General features: G+C 35.7%; 4 protein-coding genes across 4 annotated transcripts; 1 reads left to right on the top strand and 3 right to left on the bottom strand.

The window, feature by feature from the left end:
* Positions 1-4,836: 4,836 nt before the first annotated feature.
* Positions 4,837-8,981, bottom strand: LOC110799441 (D-3-phosphoglycerate dehydrogenase 1, chloroplastic). Its single transcript, XM_022004713.2, has 5 exons — positions 8,174-8,981; positions 7,297-7,673; positions 7,103-7,213; positions 6,926-7,021; positions 4,837-5,751 (listed from the first exon to the last, which is right to left on the bottom strand). The coding sequence occupies exons 1-5, from the start codon at positions 8,769-8,771 to the stop codon at positions 5,080-5,082; spliced, it is 1,854 nt and encodes a 617-aa protein (XP_021860405.1). The 5' UTR covers positions 8,772-8,981; the 3' UTR covers positions 4,837-5,079.
* Positions 8,982-14,279: 5,298 nt separating this feature from the next.
* Positions 14,280-16,667, bottom strand: LOC110799437 (probable carbohydrate esterase At4g34215). Its single transcript, XM_022004708.2, has 2 exons — positions 15,845-16,667; positions 14,280-14,914 (listed from the first exon to the last, which is right to left on the bottom strand). Exons 1-2 carry the CDS (start codon positions 16,388-16,390, stop codon positions 14,705-14,707), a joined length of 756 nt encoding a protein of 251 aa, XP_021860400.1. The 5' UTR covers positions 16,391-16,667; the 3' UTR covers positions 14,280-14,704.
* A 142-nt stretch (positions 16,668-16,809) lies between these two features.
* Positions 16,810-20,347, bottom strand: LOC110799438 (probable carbohydrate esterase At4g34215). Its single transcript, XM_022004709.2, has 2 exons — positions 19,475-20,347; positions 16,810-17,227 (listed from the first exon to the last, which is right to left on the bottom strand). The coding sequence occupies exons 1-2, from the start codon at positions 20,009-20,011 to the stop codon at positions 17,021-17,023; spliced, it is 744 nt and encodes a 247-aa protein (XP_021860401.2). The 5' UTR covers positions 20,012-20,347; the 3' UTR covers positions 16,810-17,020.
* Positions 20,348-20,813: 466 nt separating this feature from the next.
* On the top strand, positions 20,814-22,479 carry LOC130459405 (secoisolariciresinol dehydrogenase-like). The gene is made up of 2 exons (XM_056826779.1): positions 20,814-21,026; positions 21,641-22,479. Exons 1-2 carry the CDS (start codon positions 20,989-20,991, stop codon positions 21,942-21,944), a joined length of 342 nt encoding a protein of 113 aa, XP_056682757.1. The 5' UTR covers positions 20,814-20,988; the 3' UTR covers positions 21,945-22,479.
* Positions 22,480-23,025: the final 546 nt, after the last annotated feature.

Genomic DNA, 23,025 nt, shown 5'->3' on the forward strand with positions numbered 1-23,025 from the left:
CTTTTTGGTTTTGGGTTAACTGAAGTCAGTGTTGCAAAAATTGAAATTGGTCTCTTGACTTCCTAGAAGTCAACCAAAACAGAGAAGAGGAAGGCGAGCATCAGAGGGAGGGGAAAGGGAGGAAAGAAGGAGGCGGTGGCTCGGCTTGGGCGGCTCGGTGTCGGAGGCTGAAGGAGGGCGGCGCACCGGCGCGGAAGAAGCAGCGCGCCAGTACGGCGGCTCTGTTGGTTGAGCGTTGCTCGCGGAGGAAAGAGAAAGCAAGGAGGGGCGAGTGAGAGAAACGACTCAACGAGGGTGGTGTACGGTGGTCTAAAATTGATGGTGGTCGTTGTGGTGGTTTCCGGCTGGGAGAAAAGGCAGTGGTGGCTTAATGGTGGTGGTGGTGTTGGCGGTATTAATGGTGGTGGTGGCGACAGTCGGTGGTGGTTGTGGTGGTTTTTTTTTTTTAATTTTTATTTTTGAATTAATTTAAGAGGTAAATTTAGAAATCAAAAATCAAAATTGGAATTGGAATGTTTATTGTTTGTTGGTGGTTTGAGGGTTGAAATTCCAGTATAGTTGAACAGCTATTTATAGCATTGGCATTGAGCAAGTTACGTGATTGATGATCCAAATTCGAAGAATTTTAGATGACAAATGTAAGAAAATAGAGAAAAGTAGTGATGAGTAATGAAATCTAGTGACTTTAGGTGAGTGAATCAACAAGCCTAAAGTTTATAGATGTAATAGATGGCAAACTCCATGGCTGCCAAATGCTCATGTTTACACGGCAGAGAAGAGGAAAAGAGAGAAGGGTTGACTTGATTTTAATGGGTCAAAAGGGCATTTTGGTAAATCTACAATGTAGGACAAATTTTCAGAATTTTATTGCTATTTTTGGATGAAAATAGGATCACTAAAATTAATTTCCAGAATAATTCTTTTATAAAGTGTTAATAAAATAAATTTAGTTTTTGAATAAAATTAGTCGTTGATAAGAACGTTTTTGAAATTATTAAAATCTTTTACATATTACGAAATATAATTTAAAATTTAAAAGGTAGCTTAACCTCGTAAATATGAAATTAAATTATAAAATTTGAAAAATAATAAATCGTGTAACGATTAAAAAAATAAAACTTTGTTAATCAAAATAAAGTTCAAATTTTTGAATTTAAAACGAATTTAAGCTAAGTAAAAATAATTAAGGATAATTAATCAAGTTCTAAAAATTCGGGGTATTACAGAAGGAATTGCTTCCTTCTTCCTGGTACACGTGAAGAGCAAAGAAAGAGAAGAAGAAAAATGAAGTTTTGCTCTTTTAAGGCTTTTTTTTTTGTCATTTCACTTTAGTTAGGCAAAAATTCAGAAAATTGATTTCTATTTTTAAGAAATTAATTTGAATAGAAATGTTTAATTAAAACTAAGTTTTAAAATAATTCTTTATAAAAATATCGTTAACGAAAAATAAATTTAGTTTTCGAATATAATAGGAACGTTTCGAAATTATTAAAAAGCCAAAAATAATTAAAATTTAAAAAGGTCGTTAAGCTCATAAATATGAAATTAAATTATAAACTGAAAAATAAATCGTGTAGCAATATTAAAAATTCAAGCGAAATAAAACTTCGTTAATTAAAATAAAGTTCGAATTTAGGATTTAAAATGATTTTAAGCTAAATTAAAATAATTAAGCATAATTAATCGAGTTTTAAAAATTCGGGGTATTACAAAACCATTTATGTGATAATATAAAAGGAAATGTAAAGAACATTTTGGGACACCCAAAAAGGAAACGTAAAGAAAAAAAAGAGACGGAGGTAGTAGAACCATAGTAGAAGTTGGAACTAGCTTGTAGGACGACTTTATTGGAACTTATCTAAACTGCAGGTATCTATCAAACAAAAACTTATAATATAATCTCTTTTATATTATATTACTAGAATTAAGCCCGTGCGATGCACGGGTTAATAGTAAAAGAGGGAATGAATAATTTGTTACTTTTATTATGGGGTAAAATCGCGCATATTAGCTAGCGTTATCTCCGTATAGAGTATGGTAGTTGACTCCTAATAAATTTATCTCCTATTATATTTTCTATTTTGACTCCTACCAAAATTTATTTCTTACTCATGCGGCAATTAATCTCTTTTTGAGTTTTACTCAGTAGTTGTTCACTTGTTCATTATCGATTGTGTTTAATACATCGATATAATAAAATTGAAAGATTACACATAATAAACCTATTTTACTGAGTAGTTATTCACTTGTTCACGCTTATACCAACATAATTGGTCGATATTTAATACAATTAAGACTTCCTCTGCAAAGGTATATATACTTACACCATTCATATAGGAACTCGAGACCTCTTTCTTCCTCCCAATTTTGAGTTTTTGCAGCCAGAGCCTCCACCATCTCTATATGGAATCAAACATAATCAAAATCATACGAAATTGCTTGTTAAACCAGCCAGCAATTGATCAGTCGGTTAAAAGTTTAAAACAGATATTTACAAACACTACACACAGTTAACTGTTGAAAACCTTAAACTTGGAACTTTTGAACAGCTGCAGAATCGTATATCAACTACATCCCCAAATATCATGTTTATCAACCAGAAATTAAACTGGCTAACCTCATATCATATCTCAACTACTATGTACATCCCTAATTATTACGATGCTAACCAATGTTTAAGCTGGTTAATCTCATATCTGTTAGCCTATTCGGTTCATTTTATTTTTAGTACATTTATAAATATTGTTCTTAAAATATACGTATTAGTGATATAGCAAAATGATTTCATAGTCCCACCATTAAGATTGGGGACTCCTTTCAGCCTTCTAACCTTTATTCTGGTTCATTGTTGTGAATCATGCATTGAAAACAATGCTATCAATAGAAGGAGATTAGTTAAAAACTAAAACAGTGAATTTTTTTTGTTCTTTTTTATTCACAGAGGAAGCATGGCTTCAAAAGAAAACAAACCTTATTTGTGACATATAATAATGTTCCTGGATTCTCCCATCAAAAAAAATAAAATTGTTCCTGGATTCATGTTGTTTATTCATCTTAGAATACAACATAATGTAATACTTGGAAGCTTAGTAACTAAAGTTCGAGCTTTCTCTGCGCATTTGATCAAAATTCCCAACTGAAGCGTTCAAAAGCCACACATCAATTAGTTAATTCATGTCAATGTAAAACTTTTCCGATCCTCATCATACAAACATAAGCTAATTTACATCAACTCAAATAATACAACTACAATAGGGGAAGCAAGGTCGTAAACGTTAGGGGAAGGGGTGGGATTTGGGGTTGTTAGGTAGATTCAGGAGCGTAAATAAATCATTAACCTATGAAATTAGCTTATAATTATATAAAAATGTTACAGTATTTATCTTTTTTCACATATATTTTCAAATTTGTCTTAAATTTAATGTGGATATATTTTATCCGATAAATTTTTACAGAAATTTTCAACACATATCTGAAATTATTTTTATTTTATCATTTAATTTTGTGACATGGAAATCCTAAGTGGATGTTCTCGTTGCTCTTCAAAAAACTCCCTTTTATATATATATATTAGAATTATTATATAAGTGAAGAGTTGAGTTTATTTTAGTAAATTCACTTTTGGTGTCCCCCTTACATTACTAAAATACCCTCTACACTTATAGAATAGAGAATATAATGACAACTACCCAATAGAAAAAGCCCAAAAAAACATTTTAATTAATCTAACCCCTTAAAGAAATTTTTACCATTTTAATCCATCTGTTTATACATTCGACTCTATCTAACTTATAGTATGTTTCTTATATTCGCACGCATTGCATCGCATTTATATTATATTGTTTACATGTTATTTCAGATTTAAATGTAATAACACAAATATGTTTCTTATATGTACACGCATCGTGCATATAAGATTAGTCAGAACATACAAGGAGTATTAGAAGTTTCCAAAAACTGGTAAAACGTTAAATCGGTACAATAAATTTATTGTACATTCATGCAACTAGATTTTACGCCAAGTGAAAGCGTTAGTGGCTGGTTGTTTTACTGCTTGAAAAAAAACTATAAAAGCTAATGAGAAAACCAACCGAAAGTCATTTACCGAACATAAACATGGCCAGGGTAGGGATGTCAACGAGCCGAGCCGAGTATTTGGTTCTTCGAGGTAGGCTTGATAAGAAACTTTCAGCTCGAGCCGAGCTTAACCCGACTTTCATTTTTCCTGTTCGAGCTTAGCTCATTTAAGTTTTTCGTTGTTCTAACTAGGCTCGCGAGTAGCTTGTTTAAGTTCAAGCTCGAGTCGAGCCGGGCTATTAGAAAACGAACCTTAATAAACAAACAAGATCGAATTTAAACGATCAAATTAATAAACAAAATATTATTTTAAAAAATTATAAAACATAAAAACATAGACTTAAGGGTTTTGACCTTTAAGAATACTATTATATCCTTGATTGAAGAAAGACTGGTAAACATATATGGTTTTGGTAGTTTTCGTAGTATACTAGTATATAGTTGATTTCTTACCCTTAATTGTAGCATAATTATATAAATAATATCATTAATATATTGTTTGTTAATATTTTATTATAAATATTTTTTTTTAGAAACTTAATATAAACGAGCTTTTAAACGAGCTTGTAAACGAACATGAACGAGTTGTTCGCGAGCCTAAACGAGCTATTTTTTTGTTCAAGCTTGTTCATTTACTAATGAACGAGCTTTGACCGAGCTTGTTCACTAGTTGTTGAGACTAGCGAGCATGTCGGCTCATTGACATCCATACAGGGAAAGGGAGAATTAAGGGACAGAAGGAAAATTGGGAGCAGTTCCTAAAACGAGCAAACTCTTCCTCACCTCAAAATTATTAATAACTCGGATACAAGTTACAAGTTACAAGTTTTGTTACATTCAACAAATCCCACCAAAAATTGGTACCATCTATTCTTGGACTATTAACTAGAATATCACAGCTAAAGGAATACATGCAGTTTCCAATAGCCAGAATCTCCTCAGTCCATTTCAAACTTGATAGCTATGCTGCTAATCATCAGCCATCGTTGCAATCAGAGAAGATCATGACTTTAGAAATACAAACTCTTCGATAGCTGGAATCTCACCAATCCTCTTCATTACCTGACTGCTTGGTGGTTCATCAACCCCAATTGCCATCACGGCATGAGTTCTTGGAGCCAGTCTTCCAACACTCATGAAACTGACATTCACATTCTCCTCTCCCAAAACACTTCCCACCCTACCAATCATTCCGGGTTGATCAACCTGTCTGCATAGAATAATGCTACCCTCCAAACTCACATCAACTTCGAACGAGCCAACCTTTATCAAGTGTGGAATTCCATCTTTAACCCTCCCCTCTAGTCTAATCTCTCCGGAATCTGAAATTGCACTAGCAAATTTTGATTCCACATTGGCAATCTGGACCTGGATAGACTCCAGTGGGCTTTCAGGTGACCCGTCTAGAAGAACTCGTTCTTCGGTGATGCGAAGTCCTCTCTGCTTTGCGGTGAAATCAGCATTTACCAAGTTTACAAAGGTGCTGGAAATGGGTTCAATCAGACCTTTGGTAATCATGGCTCGGAGCAACCTTGTGTCAAGATCATCAGGTGCTCTTGAGGTTGCATAACTCACCTTCACAGATTTAACACCACTTCCACCTGCTACCAGTTGGATTGCTAGTCTGCCAAGTTTCTCGGCGAGTTCAACATAAGGTTTCAGCTCAATAAGGACCTGAGCAAACAAATAAAGATGGAAATTAAACACATGGACTGCTCAAAGCTTTAGTTCCAGACACAAGCATACGCGCAAACACACACAAAAAAACCTCTTGACACAGAGATGAACAGTACCCAGGATCACCAGCAAGGAGATATCTAAAGGAAAAAACCAATACAGGGTCAAAACAAGAAAGAATGCCAGACCTTCAGCTGATAGGAAGCTTTTATTTCCACAGAAAACACCAAATTCAATGATCTAAACTAAATGGCACCAAGCCACAAATCAAGCATCTCAGTACTGGCTGCTACAAATATAACCGTCAGAGAGGTCAATAATACAACTAGGATTGGAAGTAGCTCAAGGAGGTCAAGGCTATGCAACAAACAATGGAAGTTCTAGAAACTGTTCTGATACCAAAAAGGCAAGTGCCATATGGCTGTTTAAAATAGTCAGAATTTCAACGAATAAACATCACAAAGAGTACCTTCAAAGCAGATAAAACTCGCTACTACTTGCAAGGATTTTAATCCTGCAGAAAATAAGTCTTCCTTTCTTATTTATACAGCAAAGTGACCTGAGATATCTATTTTGACCATGTCGGAATGTTTCAAGGGCACCAGTGCCCCACAGGCTAACAGCCACCTAATCAATAGGTTTACAAATATAAAGCAAGCACAAATTAACTGCTAAACAGAATCCAACATGTTCACTGAAAACATCTAAAGCTAATGAGCTTGCACGGTTGCACCTGTAAGGTTATAAATGAAAGTGGTGGCGATAACTTTCGAGTAATTTAATACTAGTGTCTCATGTGACATGATCATGTATCTTTGCTACAAGCATGAACCTTTTCATCATTGATTTTTATTGCCCTCTGCCCATACTTCTGTAGTAGTAGGTGGTAAACCAGTGAAGAAACATACATGTAGTACGGAGTAGTAGAAAGAAGGAACACACTACTGTAAACAATCACAATGGTCCATGTAATTATATCCAGACCAGCCATAGAACGAAATAAGGCCATGTAAAGAGCTACTAACAACAAATAGAAGCATATTCCAAATACCAAAATTGACACAATGCAGCTCAAGCAGTGGAAGCCAAAGTTAGAACTTATTTTGATAATCAATCATAAATAGAGAAGGTCCAATGGCTTCTGAAGAGTTAAGAAAGACAGTGGGTTTACCTCAGCAGGAACCATTGGTGCATTCACTGCAGTTGCAGCAAGCTCTCCGTTTAAGGCCCCAATAACTGCTTCTGCAATTTCAATGGCAACTCCTTCCTGCAAATAAAACACTATTTTGTAATGACATAGTGGTATATATAATGATCACCAAATCACAGTGTGTAGCACTTAACCTACCTGAGCTTCCATGGTACTAGCACCAAGATGTGGAGTTGCAGTAACTCTTTCATGCTGTATCAACTTACTATCCTTTGCTGGGGGCTCTTGTGTGAAGACATCAAGTGCAGCCTTCAAAAGAAAAGTTTTGATATATTCTTCAAACAAAAACAATGGAAAAAAGTGCCCTCAATAAAAATCTAAAAGGTACGTACCTGAGCCACAATCCCAGAATCCAGAGCCCTAACAAGAGCATCTTCATCAATCACTCCACCACGAGCAACATTCACAATCATTACTCCTTTCTTCATCTTAGCAAAAGTTTCATCATTAAGAACCTTTGTTGTAGCAGAAGTGAGAGGCATGTGAAGGGAAATGAAATCTGCTGTAGCTAAGGCGTCATCAAAGGAAACGAGCTCCACTCCGATAGCTCGTGCACGATCAGCTGGTGCATAGGGATCATGGGCAATCACATGCATGCCAAGCCCCTTGGCACGCCTTGCAACTTCAGTCCCAACCTTCCCGAAACCCATAACAGCAAGTTTCTTCCCAACAAGTGATACACCCACATACTTATTCCTCTTCCATTCCCCTGAATTGGGCATAAACAAAGAACAATAACTAAGGTTGTTGCAAAGAGTTTGACATTCCAAAAGAAATCAGATACTTTTCCACAAGGGTGCTGGGCAAAAGTTCTACACAGTTATAGAGCATACCGACCAGCTAACCACTGCCATGTAACAGATTCCATTTTACACCCAACTATTAAAAACAACAAAAAGCTTAAACCCTGCATAACCAGAGCAATAACACCCCAAATAAACCAATCAGTACAAAAATCAATCCCTAGCTTCGAAATGCATATTCCATTTTACAACGGTTACACCCAACTATTCAAAATCAAGATTTTACCACAATTAACAACAAACAATCCTACACTAAAGAAATCAAATTCAATAAGAACTACAACAACCATTAAACAGATCTAACAACCCAACAGAAGCAACCCCCTAACTAACAAAAACAAAATAAACGCCGACCAAGTGTTCGACGAAATGCCGCAAAGAAAAAGAAATTACAAAAAAGACTAACCAGCCTTGACAGAAGCATCAGCTTGAGCAACGTTCCTGGACATCGCAGTCAAAAGAGCAATCCCATGCTCAGCCGCCGCGACGGTGTTAGCGGTTGGAGCATTAACAACCAAACACCCATGCTCCGTCGCAGCACCCAGATCTACATTATCTATCCCAACACCAGCCCTTCCAACCACCTTCAACCTTCCACCAGACGACTCAAACACCTCGCGGGTAACCTTGGTCCCACTCCGCACAATCAAAGCATCGCAAAGCGAGATCTTAGTGCAAAGCTCTTCCGGGGTCAGATTATACGAACAATCAACATTTGCGAATGATTTCAGAAGGTCTAACCCCGCATCGCCAAGCTTTTCAGCGACCAAAACGGTGGGTTTCGCATCGACGGAAGCGGAGACGGTAAACTTTTTCTGGGATGCGGCGGGGGTGAGTCGACGAAGAGGGTTGTGCGAGAAGAGGGAGATCGACGGAGTGACGGAGAGTTTTGAGGAGAGAGAAAGCTGGGAATTGGGGGAAATGCTGGGGTTGATGTATCTGTTTTTGAGGGTGATAGATTGTTTTGAGATTAAAGCCGTTGAAGCAGATGAAGCGGCGGCCATTGTTGTGGGGGTGGAAATGAGATGAAAATATCTGGGTTTTGTTGATGGTGCGCCGCCGTGGAAAGGGAGGATTGCGAGGTTTTAAAGGGGTTTTGGAGGATGGAGAGAGATATAGTGACTGATAGGAGAGAGGGGAGGTTGAATTCACGTGCTATGAAACTGCGCGGGAAAATGGGGAGTGTGGTGGTTAAGAAGGTGGAGCGTGTTAGTCACGGTGTGGGGTTGAGTGTGGATTTGTCGGGTTCCCTGTATTTGGGGTTGGTGGTGAGTGGTAATTTGTGGTTGGTAGTCTAATACAAATTGACGCAATGTTGTTTATGACGTTGCTTTCTACGGTACTCCCTCGGTTCTTTTTGTTTGTTACGTACTCCTTTCAAGCTGTTTCACAATGTTTGTTACGTGGGAAAATATTACCTTTTATAAACTCATTTGTGCTAACTTTCAATTTTAAGTGGTTCAATTTTTCAACTCATTAAATTTCTTTACAATTTACTAAGTATATTAAGTTAACAATTTGTGTGTTTTTTCATTATTGGTTCATTTTGATAAATAAAACAATCTTATTAGTTGTGAAAATGATTAGTGGATTGATGTTTTACTTGGGTTTATTTTTTAATAAAAAAGAAAAAGAATCTTTATTATAAAGACGTGTTGTAGGAGTAACCCATTACCTTCTGGGTGGAATTGCCACAACATGGGTGTTCTTCTTAGCAAGAATTATTGCAGTAGGATAATGGCTAGGAGGATTTGAAAAGCCCGATCGATTGCGTAAAGCCCGCGGTAGCAAGAGAACCGAGGAAAGTATACAGAAAAGACAGTTCTTTTCTATTATATTTGTATTTTCTGTAGGTAGTGGTTATGATCGATTCGATAGAAAAGACTCGAAGAATGATTCCATTTTTTATTTGACTAATAGACCAAAAAGAATTATAAAAAAATAACAATTTTTTCTTTTATTCGAAACGCCCTGTGATCGTGGTCCCCCCCGGACCGCCCGGATCCCACGAGTGAATCGAAAGTTGGATCTCACCTGAATCGCCCGGGAGTAATTTTTAGGTGATTTTTCTTTTTCTTTTTTTTTTGGAAAATTTATTACGGAGCAATTGGGTATTCCTTGAATATGTTACCAGTAAAAGAAAATATGAGAATTACGATTATTTACAACTTTATCATATACCATAAAATAGAGGGGATATAATATCAATTCTAATTATAAAATATTTGGCTAGAACCCTAGATTGGGGATTATACTACCCTGCAAATTATGAGATCAAGTTAAGAGCTTTCGGTGAATCAGATCGGGGTAATTGTTCATTCAGTGTTAAGTCAATCTACGGTATTTTACTGTACATCCAACCTAGCGCGTAAAAAGTGAAAAATAGAACTCACTCAAGGTAAAAAGTGACCCAGTCCAAAGATAAAAGTGTAGCCGACCAAAGAAATAAGTGATCTTATTCGAGGACTAAAGTTACCTTACTCAAAAATAAATGTTATCATAACCAATAAACAATGAAGTGACTCTGATCAAGAGTGGTATGTTTTTTACAATTATAACCATGACCAATACAACACTAACAATGAGAATACACCAATACACAAGTGTAATATAGGTAGTAGGCTATATGGGGCTTGAACCCACACCATGTACAATATTATACATTGCTCTACCATTTGAGTTAATAACCCAGAAAATAAGGTAACTTATAACTATAATAAAGAAAACTAATAACATCAATAAGGGTAACTAAAAGAATAGAACATGTGCGGATAACCTTCCTTTTTTGAGTCACCACACAATATATTATCGTAGATCGGTCTTTCTGAAAAGTTTATGCAATTGTAATACGTCTCGTCAATATCAAAGTTAAAAGATAGATCGACGGAAACTTACAGCTTGATTTGGATAAAGGATTGAACAAGAAGATTTAGCAATCGAAATGTATTGAACTCACAAGATTTACAATAAATTTATTTTATACCGGAATAACTTTTACCCTTTTTTTTAACTTTGAATAGGATTGATTAACTTTTATATTACAAAAAAGAAAAGTTGATGGATAAACCTTTTAAAGAATTAAATAATTAATTTCATACATTATTTAATGATTTTGTAGAAATATTTATTAGTAAAATGAAAAAAATTATTATTGAAAAATATACTTCCTCCGATTTTTTAATACTCGCAACGTTTGTAATTTCTACACTATTCACATATTATACTTTGATCATTGTTGCTGATTTATACATAAGGTAAAACATAGTCACGTGGGGTCTTGTTAGATTCTTCTTAATGCGTATTGTTAAAATATTAAATTTTTATAATTTTTGCTTAAAGAGAATTAAAGATATTAATGACCAAAGTTGTGCATTGACATGCGTAAAAGTGACAAACGTTGCCAATAAAACTGAACAGAGGAAGTATAACTTTTACATATATAAGGGTAACTTTTTAAACAATTGTAAATTACGTTAGGTCCCGTGCAACACTCGATTTTGATAAATACTTTTATATTTTATGTTGCACAATAACCAATTAAAAATTAATAATATTTAAGTTTTGTCATGGGTGTTATTGGGAAAATGATAGTAAATAACCCATACTCACCCCTACATTGGCCCTACCCTTCCATCATCTCCCCACACATATTATTTTGGTAGGATAAAATGGCTTTTTATCCCCATCCCCTAAAAAAAAATAGAACTTCTTTATCCTAATCCATACCCCTACCCCAATATCTCACCAACAAGTTTTGCACGCACAAAATGTATAATAAATTTATTGTTCACCAAGATAATTTTTACATGTTTTTTTCAAAACTTTTACCTGGTATTTGGTACTCTCTCCATTTCTTTTTGTTTGTTACATATTCCTTTTAGCTTGTTTCACAATGTTTGTTACGTGAGAGAATCTTTCCCTTTATAAACTTATCATACTATCATTTTTTGTGCCATCTTTTAATTTTAATTGGTCCAATTTTTTCAACTCATTAAATATCTTTGTAATTTCCCAAGTATGTTAAGTTAGCAATATTTGTGCTTTTCCATTATTGATTCATTTTGATAAATAAAAAAATCTTATTGATTGTTGTAAGATTAGTGGATTGAGGTTTTACTTGGGATTAATTTTTTAATAAAAAAGGAAAGAAACCTTTATTATACGTTAATAAACGTGCAAAAGTCCAAACGTAATAAACAAAAAGAAACGGAGGAAGTAACTTTTAATATATTTTGATTAACTTTTATATTATAAAAAAAAGTTAATAGATAAACATTTTAAAGGGTTAAAGGACTATTTCTATACATTATTAGTGATCTTGAAGAAATAATTTTATTAAATAAAAAAATTATTATTAAAAAATAGATAATTTTTACATACTTCATCTGTTCCTAATTAAATATTGCACCATTGACGACTTTACTCTTTCAAATGCATACTTTGACTTTTAATCTCAAATTATGTATAACTAAAAGTTATAAAAAGTTTGATATTTAGAAAATAATCCGTATATGTCAATACGGATTTAGCAAGATCCCACATGACTACAATTGTTATTACTTATGAAATACAAAAGATGACCAAGGGTCTAATATGAATAGTGCAAAAAACAAGATGGTGCAATATTTATGTAACGAAGAAAGTATATAAGAGTAAATTTTAAAAATTTTGAGTTAACTTTTACTCCGGCATACAATATTTATTGTACACCGGTTATAAATATCAAACGTAAAAAACATTTAGGGATAATGAAAACAGGATTAATGATGGAATAATTTGCATTTTGAAAAAAATAATCTTTATTACACGTTAAAATGTGTTCAAAACACCAAACGTAAAGAAAATTTAGGGAAGGAGGAGTACTTAAATTGTTGATCAAAAGTTGAGTTACTTTTAAATAGTTGATTAATGTTAGGTATTCTCTCTATTCCTTTTTTTTATCACTAAACAAAACATAACTTTTATATATATAAGGGTAACTTTTAAGCATTTTTTTGTGTTAATTTTACTCTGGTGTACATTAAATATTGTACACCACTTATAAATCGAAAACAAAAAGGGACGGGGAAGTATTTACTTTCTGATGGTATGTGTGGACCCGAATCCCTGGGAAAAAAAATTATGTAGTGTATTGCTAGTCATGCCCTCCAATTTTTTAAATATAATTGTACAAATTACACACTATATTATTTAAATCTTCAACTGGTCTACAATACATCGTACGGAGTATGAATTTAAATTCAATAGTATTTCACATGATGAAACTTGAACTTATTTGAGTTTATTTAAAACTAGCTAATTAAATCTGATATGACCAAATAATAACCGATTGAAAATGATTGGAGCTAATAATAGCTGATTTTTAGAATCTATATTATATTAGGGGTGAGCGCGACCGAGTACCTGGTCAAAAACTAAGTAACCGGTACCGATCAGAATGGGGTCCCGGTTTTTGGAATTGGTCCGATCAAACCTGGTTCAAAAATTTTGGAACCGGTACCAAAACCAGTGGAACCGGTTCCGGTACCGGGTACCCGGTTAGCCTTCACTTTTTTAATGCTTGCTTTAATTAACGGTTAATTTAAAGATGAATTTTATACTTCTGTGTTTTACTAATAAACTACCCGCTTAACAAATTTTAAGTTTTTTTTTCTAGACTTCTTAACCCCAACGTAACAATTAATTATCACATTTTTGAACTATTTGTGTCCGCTTGGTACCGGAATCGGTACCAACGGGTACCCACTTGGTACCGGGTCCTAGAAATCTAGATCTAGAACCGAAACCGGTTATGACCGGCTCCTAAAAATTGGAACCGGTTATGACCGGTTCCTAAAATTTGGAACCGGTCCCAACGGTACTGGCTCCGGCTCCAGACTTGCCGGCTGCCTGGTCCTTTGCGATTCCGTGTCCGAGACCGGGTACACAATATTTCTGTTCACCCCTAACTTATACGCAGTAAATCTTAATTGAAACTTATTAATTAGCTAATGGTGGTCTAGTGGGGCAAATTTGAGTAGGTAAAGCCTCCAGAATTGATTCTTCCATTAACGTAGGCTCATTTGGTGGTGTTCAATTTGTGTAACATATTTTATTCGTCTCCTTTTAAAAGTTCTAACGTAAGATGTGCTTTTTAAGCCTTTTATGCTTCGGGTAGAGTCAGGGTGTGTTGTCAACTTTGACTTGCAACTTGCTAAAAATTGGATCTCGAGCCGAGTCCCGATCCCTTTTACCGCCGATACACCACATATACTCTATTCACTAACTATTGCACGTTTACAGCATCATGTAATACGGACTACCAAGTTTTCAACAATCAAATGAGCATTATTATACTCTTTTTTTTTCCTATGTACTCCAATAGCATAAGAAAAACATTTCTACTTAAAGGAACGTCTGAGAAGTAAATAATGATTGTGTATTTTATCATTTACTAAAAATAAAAATAAATGAAACACAAAAACATTTATATTAGAATATAAAAGGAATCAATTAAAAAGATTTTTTGCTAAAATCAACAAATATTAAAACTAAGAAGAAAAAAATAAAAATGGCAAAAGGCAATTAATCAAATAAATATTATTATGTGTGCGTTTTAAAATTACAAATCACGCATAGAAAACTAGTAATGTAATAAAATATTGTTACAAACGAGACAAATAAAAGAGAGAAAAAATAGTGGCCAGATGCTAAAATAAAAGCGGTTATAAATATTCAGAAACGACAGAAAGAAACAAGTATTTAGAGACAAAGGAGTAAAACACATGATTATGTTAGACCCTCATTGAAAGGATCCCCATTCCCCCAACTTATATTTTAAGTTGCCTGTTCGAAAACGAATGCGGTAGTACATAAGTTAACCCAAAAAAAAAAAAACAACAACAACAACAACGTAATATACTATTATGTTGTGCGCGCGGTATGTAGGCAATGTAGGCTAGGAGAAGGAAGGATTAAAATGGCAAAGGTAGGCATCGGCTAACATGTGACCCAAATGAACTTGGGACTCAGTTGTTAAATGCATATTGTCATCATTGAGGCTCAACCCTTTTGCATCAACACATAAAACATTTGGGAGTTTAATCCCTAATTGAGCTTCTCTCACCTTTTCTGTGTAATTTTCGTCCACCCCGGACGCAAGTGCCACCTGAAGAATTCAACCATTTCCAATCATATTATTCAAAGTTAAACAACTATGATTAAAACATCTATGTGATCATTTTTTCACTAAGAAACTATTCTTAAAATGTATTTTTTTTATCTTCAATTCTTAGGTTAAAAATGTTGGAGTTTTCCCATACGTTGGTTTTGATTCAAAAAAATATTAATGCTTTTGTTTCACATTGACAAAAAAAAAAAACAAGTGTTTCACCTACTTCGTATACTCCCATTCGGCTAATATGTGTGTTACTCCCTCCGTTCCTTTTTTATTGCCCCATAGAACATATTGTGTTTTATTAAGAATTGAGCATAAATTATGCACATGGTTAGGAAAAGAAAAATGGGGCAATAAAAAATAGGGATGGAGGGAGTAGAAGACAAGAGAGGTGGCTCTAGGCCACAACACACGCTTGCGGGTCGAGGTTGAGCTTGTGGCGCGATGCGTTGGCAGGTGTGAGAAAAAATCAATTTCGTTTTCAATCTGTCTATCTTTTTGTACTACACCAACGAGATAGATATCGTGTAACCCTGTAAGTTGATTGTCAAGAGGCCATGTTGTATGTAACGACGTAAATTTTTGAACTTTAGGGCAGTGTTCATACACGACATGACTTGATTGTGATAAGTTTATTCCTTCATTACTAGACATTGTTCCTAAAAAACCCACAAAGATTGGCTTCAAATTACAAGCCCAAAGGGATTAATTTCATGTGAGGGGGCCTGATATATTATAAAACTAATCATTAGGGCTTCCACCACCAGCTTAAGTTTTGGTTAAGTTGGTCCTCTGACAAAAACATCAATGTGATGATTTATCACTAAGAAATTAACCATTCTAGAAATGCATTTTTTTTGTTATCTTCAATTCTTAAATTAAAAGCCACAAAGATTGGCTTCAAATGAATAAGTAAAATACCTGAATAATTGGAAGCAATGGTAAGTGAAGATCCTCCCTAACATTACAAATAAACTTCACCATTCTTCCTTCATACGCAGCTGCATCACGCTCTGTTAACGTATCACTCTCTCCTTGGTACCACAACAACCCTTTAATCACACTCTCATCATCCCAACCTTTCACCACTGCAGCTTTAGCCCTCTTCACCATACTGTTATACAAGGGTGTCCCTCGCGCCCACTCACTGATCGCAGTCGCACCCACAGCGCAAGGTACAAGGCCAAGAGTTCCACCCTCGCGCTCTGTAAGCGTGTGGGCAAAGGGCATACCGGGCCCCACACCACAAACCTTCCGAGTGTCTATATCAGCATGTAGAGGCTCTTCCGCCTGCTCCCAAAGAAGTTGGGCGCTGAGGCGGAGGATTGAAGGGTGTGGCTGACACTCGGGTGGAACAACACCATCCCATTTCTGGTCAGTTTCGGAGTACTTAATGATTCCTCCGCGACCTGACATGTTGCTTTGTCCTGAAAGGATGAAGATCTGTTTGGAGTTTTCAGAAGACATTATCTGATTAACTGTGAATCTTCTTCTTCTTCTTCCTTCTTTTTTGTGCTGTTCGTTTCATTTCTTGAACATTTTATATTTGTTTCCCCCCTGATTCCTGGAGCTTTGCTTTCAGATTGGGGTGGTGTGTTTTGTAAACTTTGACTTGCAACTTGCAAATTTGAATTCTTTAGCCATCCTCATTTGCCGCAGATACAATTTATATATAGCAGCAGCTTCTGCACGTCAACACGTATTTTTCTCTGTATTCCAGCTACTCCCATTACATTACTTGTGTAAAGCATGCATCCATTCAACTCTATATAAATTTTAAAATTTTCTTACTAAAATCAAATATACAATAGGTAAGATTAGGTTCTGATGACAATGAGATCTGAGGTAACTTGATAAATGGTGATAAAGACAAAGTAGAACACATATATGAGAAAGGATTTCCATTCAAGAGTCGAGTGTCAAAACAAGTTAAAGAACACACACAACAACGGCAGCAGCAGCAGCAGCAGCAACAACAACAACAACAAAAACAAAAACAGAAAACATATTAACTGGTTAATTAGACTGCAGGATCGAAAATACATTTCCATATACCGAGTATATATATAAGATGTGCAGTAATGCAGCATATGAAGCCTAAGAGGGGGAAGGATTAAAATGGCAGAGGTAAGCATCAGCTAACTTCTGACCTAATTGAATTTGAGCTTCAGTAGATAAATGGAGATTGTCATCATTGAGCTTCAACCCTTTAGCATCCACACATACAACATTTGGGAGTTTGATCCCAAGTTGTGCTTCTCTCACCTTTTCTATGTATTTTTCATCCCCGGATGCAAGTGCCACCTGATGAAATTAAGCATTTTCAATCATATACTTCGTATATACAGAATTACAGAGTTTATAGCTTAACTTGGCATTACCTAAGAAGGTAAAAGAAGATCAACTTCTTTGATCTTTTATAGTATGTTATAACTAGTAATTTTGATTCAAATGTCGCGGCTACGAAAATACACAAAATGTAATTGTTTCCTCGAATGCCTTAGCTCTCATCATCAAAGTTTATAAATATTCATACCAATGTTTTCATAACTACAAGTAGTAGTTCCAATTGAGCACTTCTACTTACAAGATTCTAAAGAAATTCATAATGACTTCATACCAACTACAGTCTACACTCTCAAGTACTACTTGTTGGAGTTTGTTCCTCCAAAAAAGGAATGCTTCAAAAGAATGAAAAACCAATTGTCCCACATTGATAAAAAACCCACATACTACCTTCTTTATATATTGCACTACCCTTTAATCATTTGTTTAAGAGTGCTTGAGAGTGGCATGGGTGGTCACAACACACACACGCGCGTCGGGCCGGGCTCGGGCGAGGGCCTTGGTACTTGGCGAAGGGTGGGTTTTGTGGACCGGGTTATTCTTTTTGGTCAAGGGCAGTTTGATTAAGTCAGGAGACTTAATCAACCCACTAACTCTGGAAACTGCTCCATTAACCACACTAGCCGTTTTATGACTGTTGGAGTTCCCCATTACTCCGGTAACTGCTCCACTAGCCGTTTTATGCCGTTTTATGACTGTTGGAGTTCCCCATTACTCCGGTAACTGCTCCACTAGCCGTTTATGGCTGTTACAGTTTCCCAAAAACTCTCTATAAATTCATCATCTTTTTCCACAGAAAACACACAGAAATATTGGTTCTTCTCCTCTTCTCCGAAATAAAAACACAAAACCTCCGTTGTTCTGGGCATTGCTTAAGGGTGTTCTCAATCTAGTTCTTCGTCGTACACCGAAGGATTGGAGTCGTGTATCCCTGGGGGTCGGTTGCTACGAGTCCGCGTGTACTTAGCGGGGCAAATTCGACTTTAGGGCAGTGATTGGTGTCACGCCACGACATTGTTACAGATAGGCTTGTTCTAATTATTGTTCTTATTAGTCATAGTTCCTACACTACTATGATTGTTGTCTGTTGAACACAAGGGAGGAGATCCTCTTCGTTTCGTAAATTAAATGGATGGCTCATTTCCTAAATCAACGATCGTGGGAAAATAGAGGTATTTTCGTTTAGGGTATTGTTTTTACTAGCTTATGTGCCATTAGATAGAAAACGGATGAAAAAAAATTAAGAGGATTCCAATACCTTAAGTAAAATCATAAATCTAACAGTGACTCTATAACTATATAAGTTGAAACCGTAAAAAAAAAACGTGATCAATATCTACAAGGTGTTTGCGGGAAAAATAGAGATTTGGAGCTAAAAAAGTGGGTTGACTAGTTCAAACGTTATAGTATAAAGTATAAACCTCTAATGAGAGTGTTTTGTTGAGAGAGGATTAAAAAAAAGCCAAATGTAGGAGCTTTTCGGAAGGGAGGTTTGTAACTGTAGTGTTGAAAGTAGAAACCGTGAAATTCCTATATCCCTATCATTTAATTCAAAAAAGCGACAAACAACTTAGGCTCTGCCAACCCGTTTCAGACACGTTTAAATAAAAAGTGCTAAATTTTAGGCTTATGAGTAGACTCGGTTGGAAAACACCTAAAATACGAAGTATAATATAGATTTAAATTGAGATGTTAGTTTAATTATCGACATAAGGTCTTTAAATTTTTCAAATGTAAACTATAATTAACTTATTATTTAAAAGTTTCAGCTCCTTAAACGAATAATTTCATCAAACACTCAGCCAATCCGGCTATCGTGATTAGTTGGTTACGTTACCTTGTCAAGTTTGTTTCAATTAGTATTGTCAAACAAAACAACTACTCCAAACTGCTAATACAATTTGTTAACAACTACAGTACCCCATAAATGTGAGCAACTCTAATTACCAAACAAGACCAACAAATTAAATTAAATTAAATTAAATAGAGGAATTGCGACTTCCTAAAAATCATATTTGCATGAAATAGTTAAAATGGGTAAGGCGGCAATTCCTTTTTCCATTTCATAGGAAGTTCACAAGCGAATTTGATTCCCGTTTGAAACAAACAAGATGATATAGATTTTGCCAAGTTTAGTAAGTTCTTGATGTAATTTCATTCCCAAATTAGATCATAACTTTAGGAGGGAAAGGGACAATATTCTACCTGTATAATTGGAAGCAAAGGCAGCTGAAGATCCTTCCTCACATCACAAATAAATTTCCCCAGTCTCTCTTTATAGGCGTCCACATCATGCGCCGTCGCATCACTCTCTCCTTGGTACCACAACAACGCTTTTATCTCACCTCCACCGTTCTCCACACCAGCTTTAGCTCTCTTCACCATACTCTCATACAAGTGTGCCCCACGCGCCCACTCTTTTATCGCGGTTCCGCCAACGGCACACGGGATGAGTCCAATACTGCCATCCACGCGCTCTCTGATCACATTGGCAAAGGGCATTCCGGGTCCAATACCGCAAACCTTACGGTTGTCGATGTCGGAATGTAGAGGATCACGCGCTTGCTCCCATTGGAGGTGGGCGTTGAGGCGGTGGATTGTTGGGTGGGGTTGACATTCCGGTGGAACAATGCCGTCCCATTTCTTGTGGTGGTGGTCGGTGTATTTGATGACGCCACCACGGCCGGCCATGTTACTTTGGCCGGAGAGGATGAAGATCTGTTTGGTGGTCTCACACGACATGATTCTCTGATTAATTGGCAACAAAAAAAAGTTACGGAGTGAGGTTTTGTTGAATTTCAGGGCCTTTTTTCTTAAATGTGAATAACAATCCGATTAATCACTAATCGTAGGGTTTAAAAACTCAAGTTCGAAAAAAAATTTGTGGCTATCTACTGTAAGTCCACATCTGATCAAGGCCCATAATTATAGCCCAGCATCTCTGAGACAAACCAACCTTTATTTGGGTGTATAAGTGTAATAACCATGCTGTCCACCGCGGCACAACCGACAACTCGACAACAATGACTAACTCTTTCGATTTCGCGTCGCGTGCTCTTGTTAAGGGTAAAGGGCTATATCATATATGTGATGATTTAAAATGAGAACAATTATATTATGCAAGACTGTCTCATGCTATGTTTTTCCAAAATAATCCCATTATTCCACCAAGATCGTTCAATTTTTTACTTTTGACTGTCATAAGATAGTAAAGACACGTTTTGGCGGTTAATAAGTTCAATTTCGCAAGGGGTAAACGTTTAGACTCTATAAAGAAAAGGTAATATTTCAAAAATATATTCTTTTCTCTGTTCCGTAAATATCGCACTATTTGAATTTTTACACTATTCACACTACGACTTTGATCATCTTTTTTATTCATACGTAAGAAAATTGTAGTCATTTGAGGTCATGTTAGATTCGTATCGATATATATTTTCTACATTATCAATTTTTTATAATTTTTAATTACACATCATTTGAGATATTATGAGTCAAAATAATGTGTTAGAAGAATAAAAGTCAACCATAGTGCGGTATTTATGGAACGAATAAAATACGTATATTGCAACCATATGATTGATGACCGAGTAGTTAGATGGTAAGACCCTAAGATTGAATAATTAAATGGGCCGTACTACAGCTGTGAGCTGTGCCGCAGTGCGTAGAGTGGGTGAGAAATGCATAGCAAGCAATCATCAAATTAGAAAGACCGGAATATGGCAAGCGTCTCTGTGTTATCTGCTGCTGCCCGGAGGTAAACGTATATTTTAACTTCTAAGCTTATCATTTACTTACTGTATTTATAAATTATAATGTTAGTCGGAAGTATTACTACTTTAGGTTATTATCAATCCTAAAACGCAATGAAGCACTTAATTATTAGTAGTGTTCTGTTGAACGAGATCCAATGCGTCAAATTAACATTCATGTGTATTTTAATACTTTTATACTGAGGTTATTCATAAGAGGCCGTCCGAGTATATATTCGGGGTAGACGAACATACGCATATTAGGGGCACTTTAGTAAATTGTTTCCATATTATTGACAGAGCTATAGAGGAGAACACATATTTTTTTTGTGTTAGCACCGATTCACCTTTAGAGCTAATTTGGATTTGGGGCGAGTTTTAGGTGGATAGGGTCGAGGAGAACCCATGTTGAACATGAAGGTTAAATTTTGTACCGTATTGTTCTAAAACAAATGTTACCGATTCAAGAACAAAAGTAAACTTTAGAAGTATTTTAATTTTAAAACTTTTGCAATTATTTACAAATTTGTCATTTAATATTATACAACTTCTATGCACATATCGAATATTGGTTAGGCATTTCAGCTATTCATAATCAAATATTGTATCTTGTTCCTAGATTGGAAGGCAAAGTTGCACTCATCACAGGAGGTGCTAGTGGAATTGGTGAATATGCTGCTAAACTTTTTACCAAACATGGTGCCAAAGACATGATTGCTGATATTCAAGATGACTTGGGCCAATCAGTTTGCAAAAATATAGGCCCATTAGTAGCCTCATACATCCATTGCAATGTCACCAATGAAGCCCATGTTCAAAATGCATTGGACTCAACAATGGCCCAATATGGAAAACTCGACATCATGTTCAATCTACAACAGTCAAAGCATTTCAATTCAATTTTTCACCATCAAAACCCATGAAATTTCCTTACCTTTTTACTCTTATAATTTCGATTTCGAACCACCACAACCACCATTAACACCGCCAACACCACCACCACCATAGAGCCACCGCTGTTTTTTTTCTCCCTACCGGAAACCACCACACTCGACTTTAGACCATCGAACACCACCATCGCTTCCTTGCCCGCCCCTCTTTCCCTCGTTCTCCCGCCGCCTCCCCTGCCTCTCTTTCCGCGGCAGCGCCGCACCTACCACCATCAGCGCCGTCATTCCGGCGTGCTGCTTGCCTGCGCCTCTCACCTCCTTCCTCCAGTCGCGGACCACCGCCGCACCCTCCTCCCTTTTTCTTCTCCCTCCTTCTTGCCTTGTTGCCCACTCCTCTCCCTTTTGTCGACTTGCAAGAAGTCAGGAAACCCAACCAAATTCCTGACTCTTGCTTCCTTGCTCTAATAAACCCAAATCAAAGGCTGGCCCAATACTAATATTTGGGCTTTGGTAAGTTTTTAACTCTTTTTAATTTCTATTTCAGATTTTCAAATGTATTAACAATCATTTATATAAATGACTACAAATAATTATTTATTATTTAAATGAAGAGGCTATAGTTTATTGTTGAATTTCTATTAAAATGGATTTTTAATGATATTTATGTAAATGGACTTATAATATATATAATTATTATTTCGGAATGATTGATTTTAAATTGTTTGTCGTTTTAATATTAATTCAATAATTTAATATTTTGAAAGAATTCAGACTCGGAGCTCAGAAAGAACGAACCAAGGGCAAAGCTAGCAAATCGTGGAATTGAGTTAACGGTTATTGCTAGTACCCACAGTCCCTTCGAAATGTATTTATGAATGATATTATGAATGACTGATGTTTTTATAATGTTGTTTTATGATTTGCGGGATTAAAAGTATGATTTGATTGAATTGTTTTATGATAATGCAGATTTATGCAAAATATTGATTTAAATGAATTATTATTCCTGAAAGAAACGATTTTATGAAATAACGAGATTTAATGGTTTTATTGAAATATCCTGAATGAATGAAATTTCCTGATTAATGTTCCATTAAAAGAAATGTAAACATGA

This window comes from Spinacia oleracea, chromosome 4 (assembly GCF_020520425.1).
Source record: "Spinacia oleracea cultivar Varoflay chromosome 4, BTI_SOV_V1, whole genome shotgun sequence".
In the NCBI taxonomy this organism is placed as follows: domain Eukaryota; kingdom Viridiplantae; phylum Streptophyta; class Magnoliopsida; order Caryophyllales; family Amaranthaceae; genus Spinacia; species Spinacia oleracea.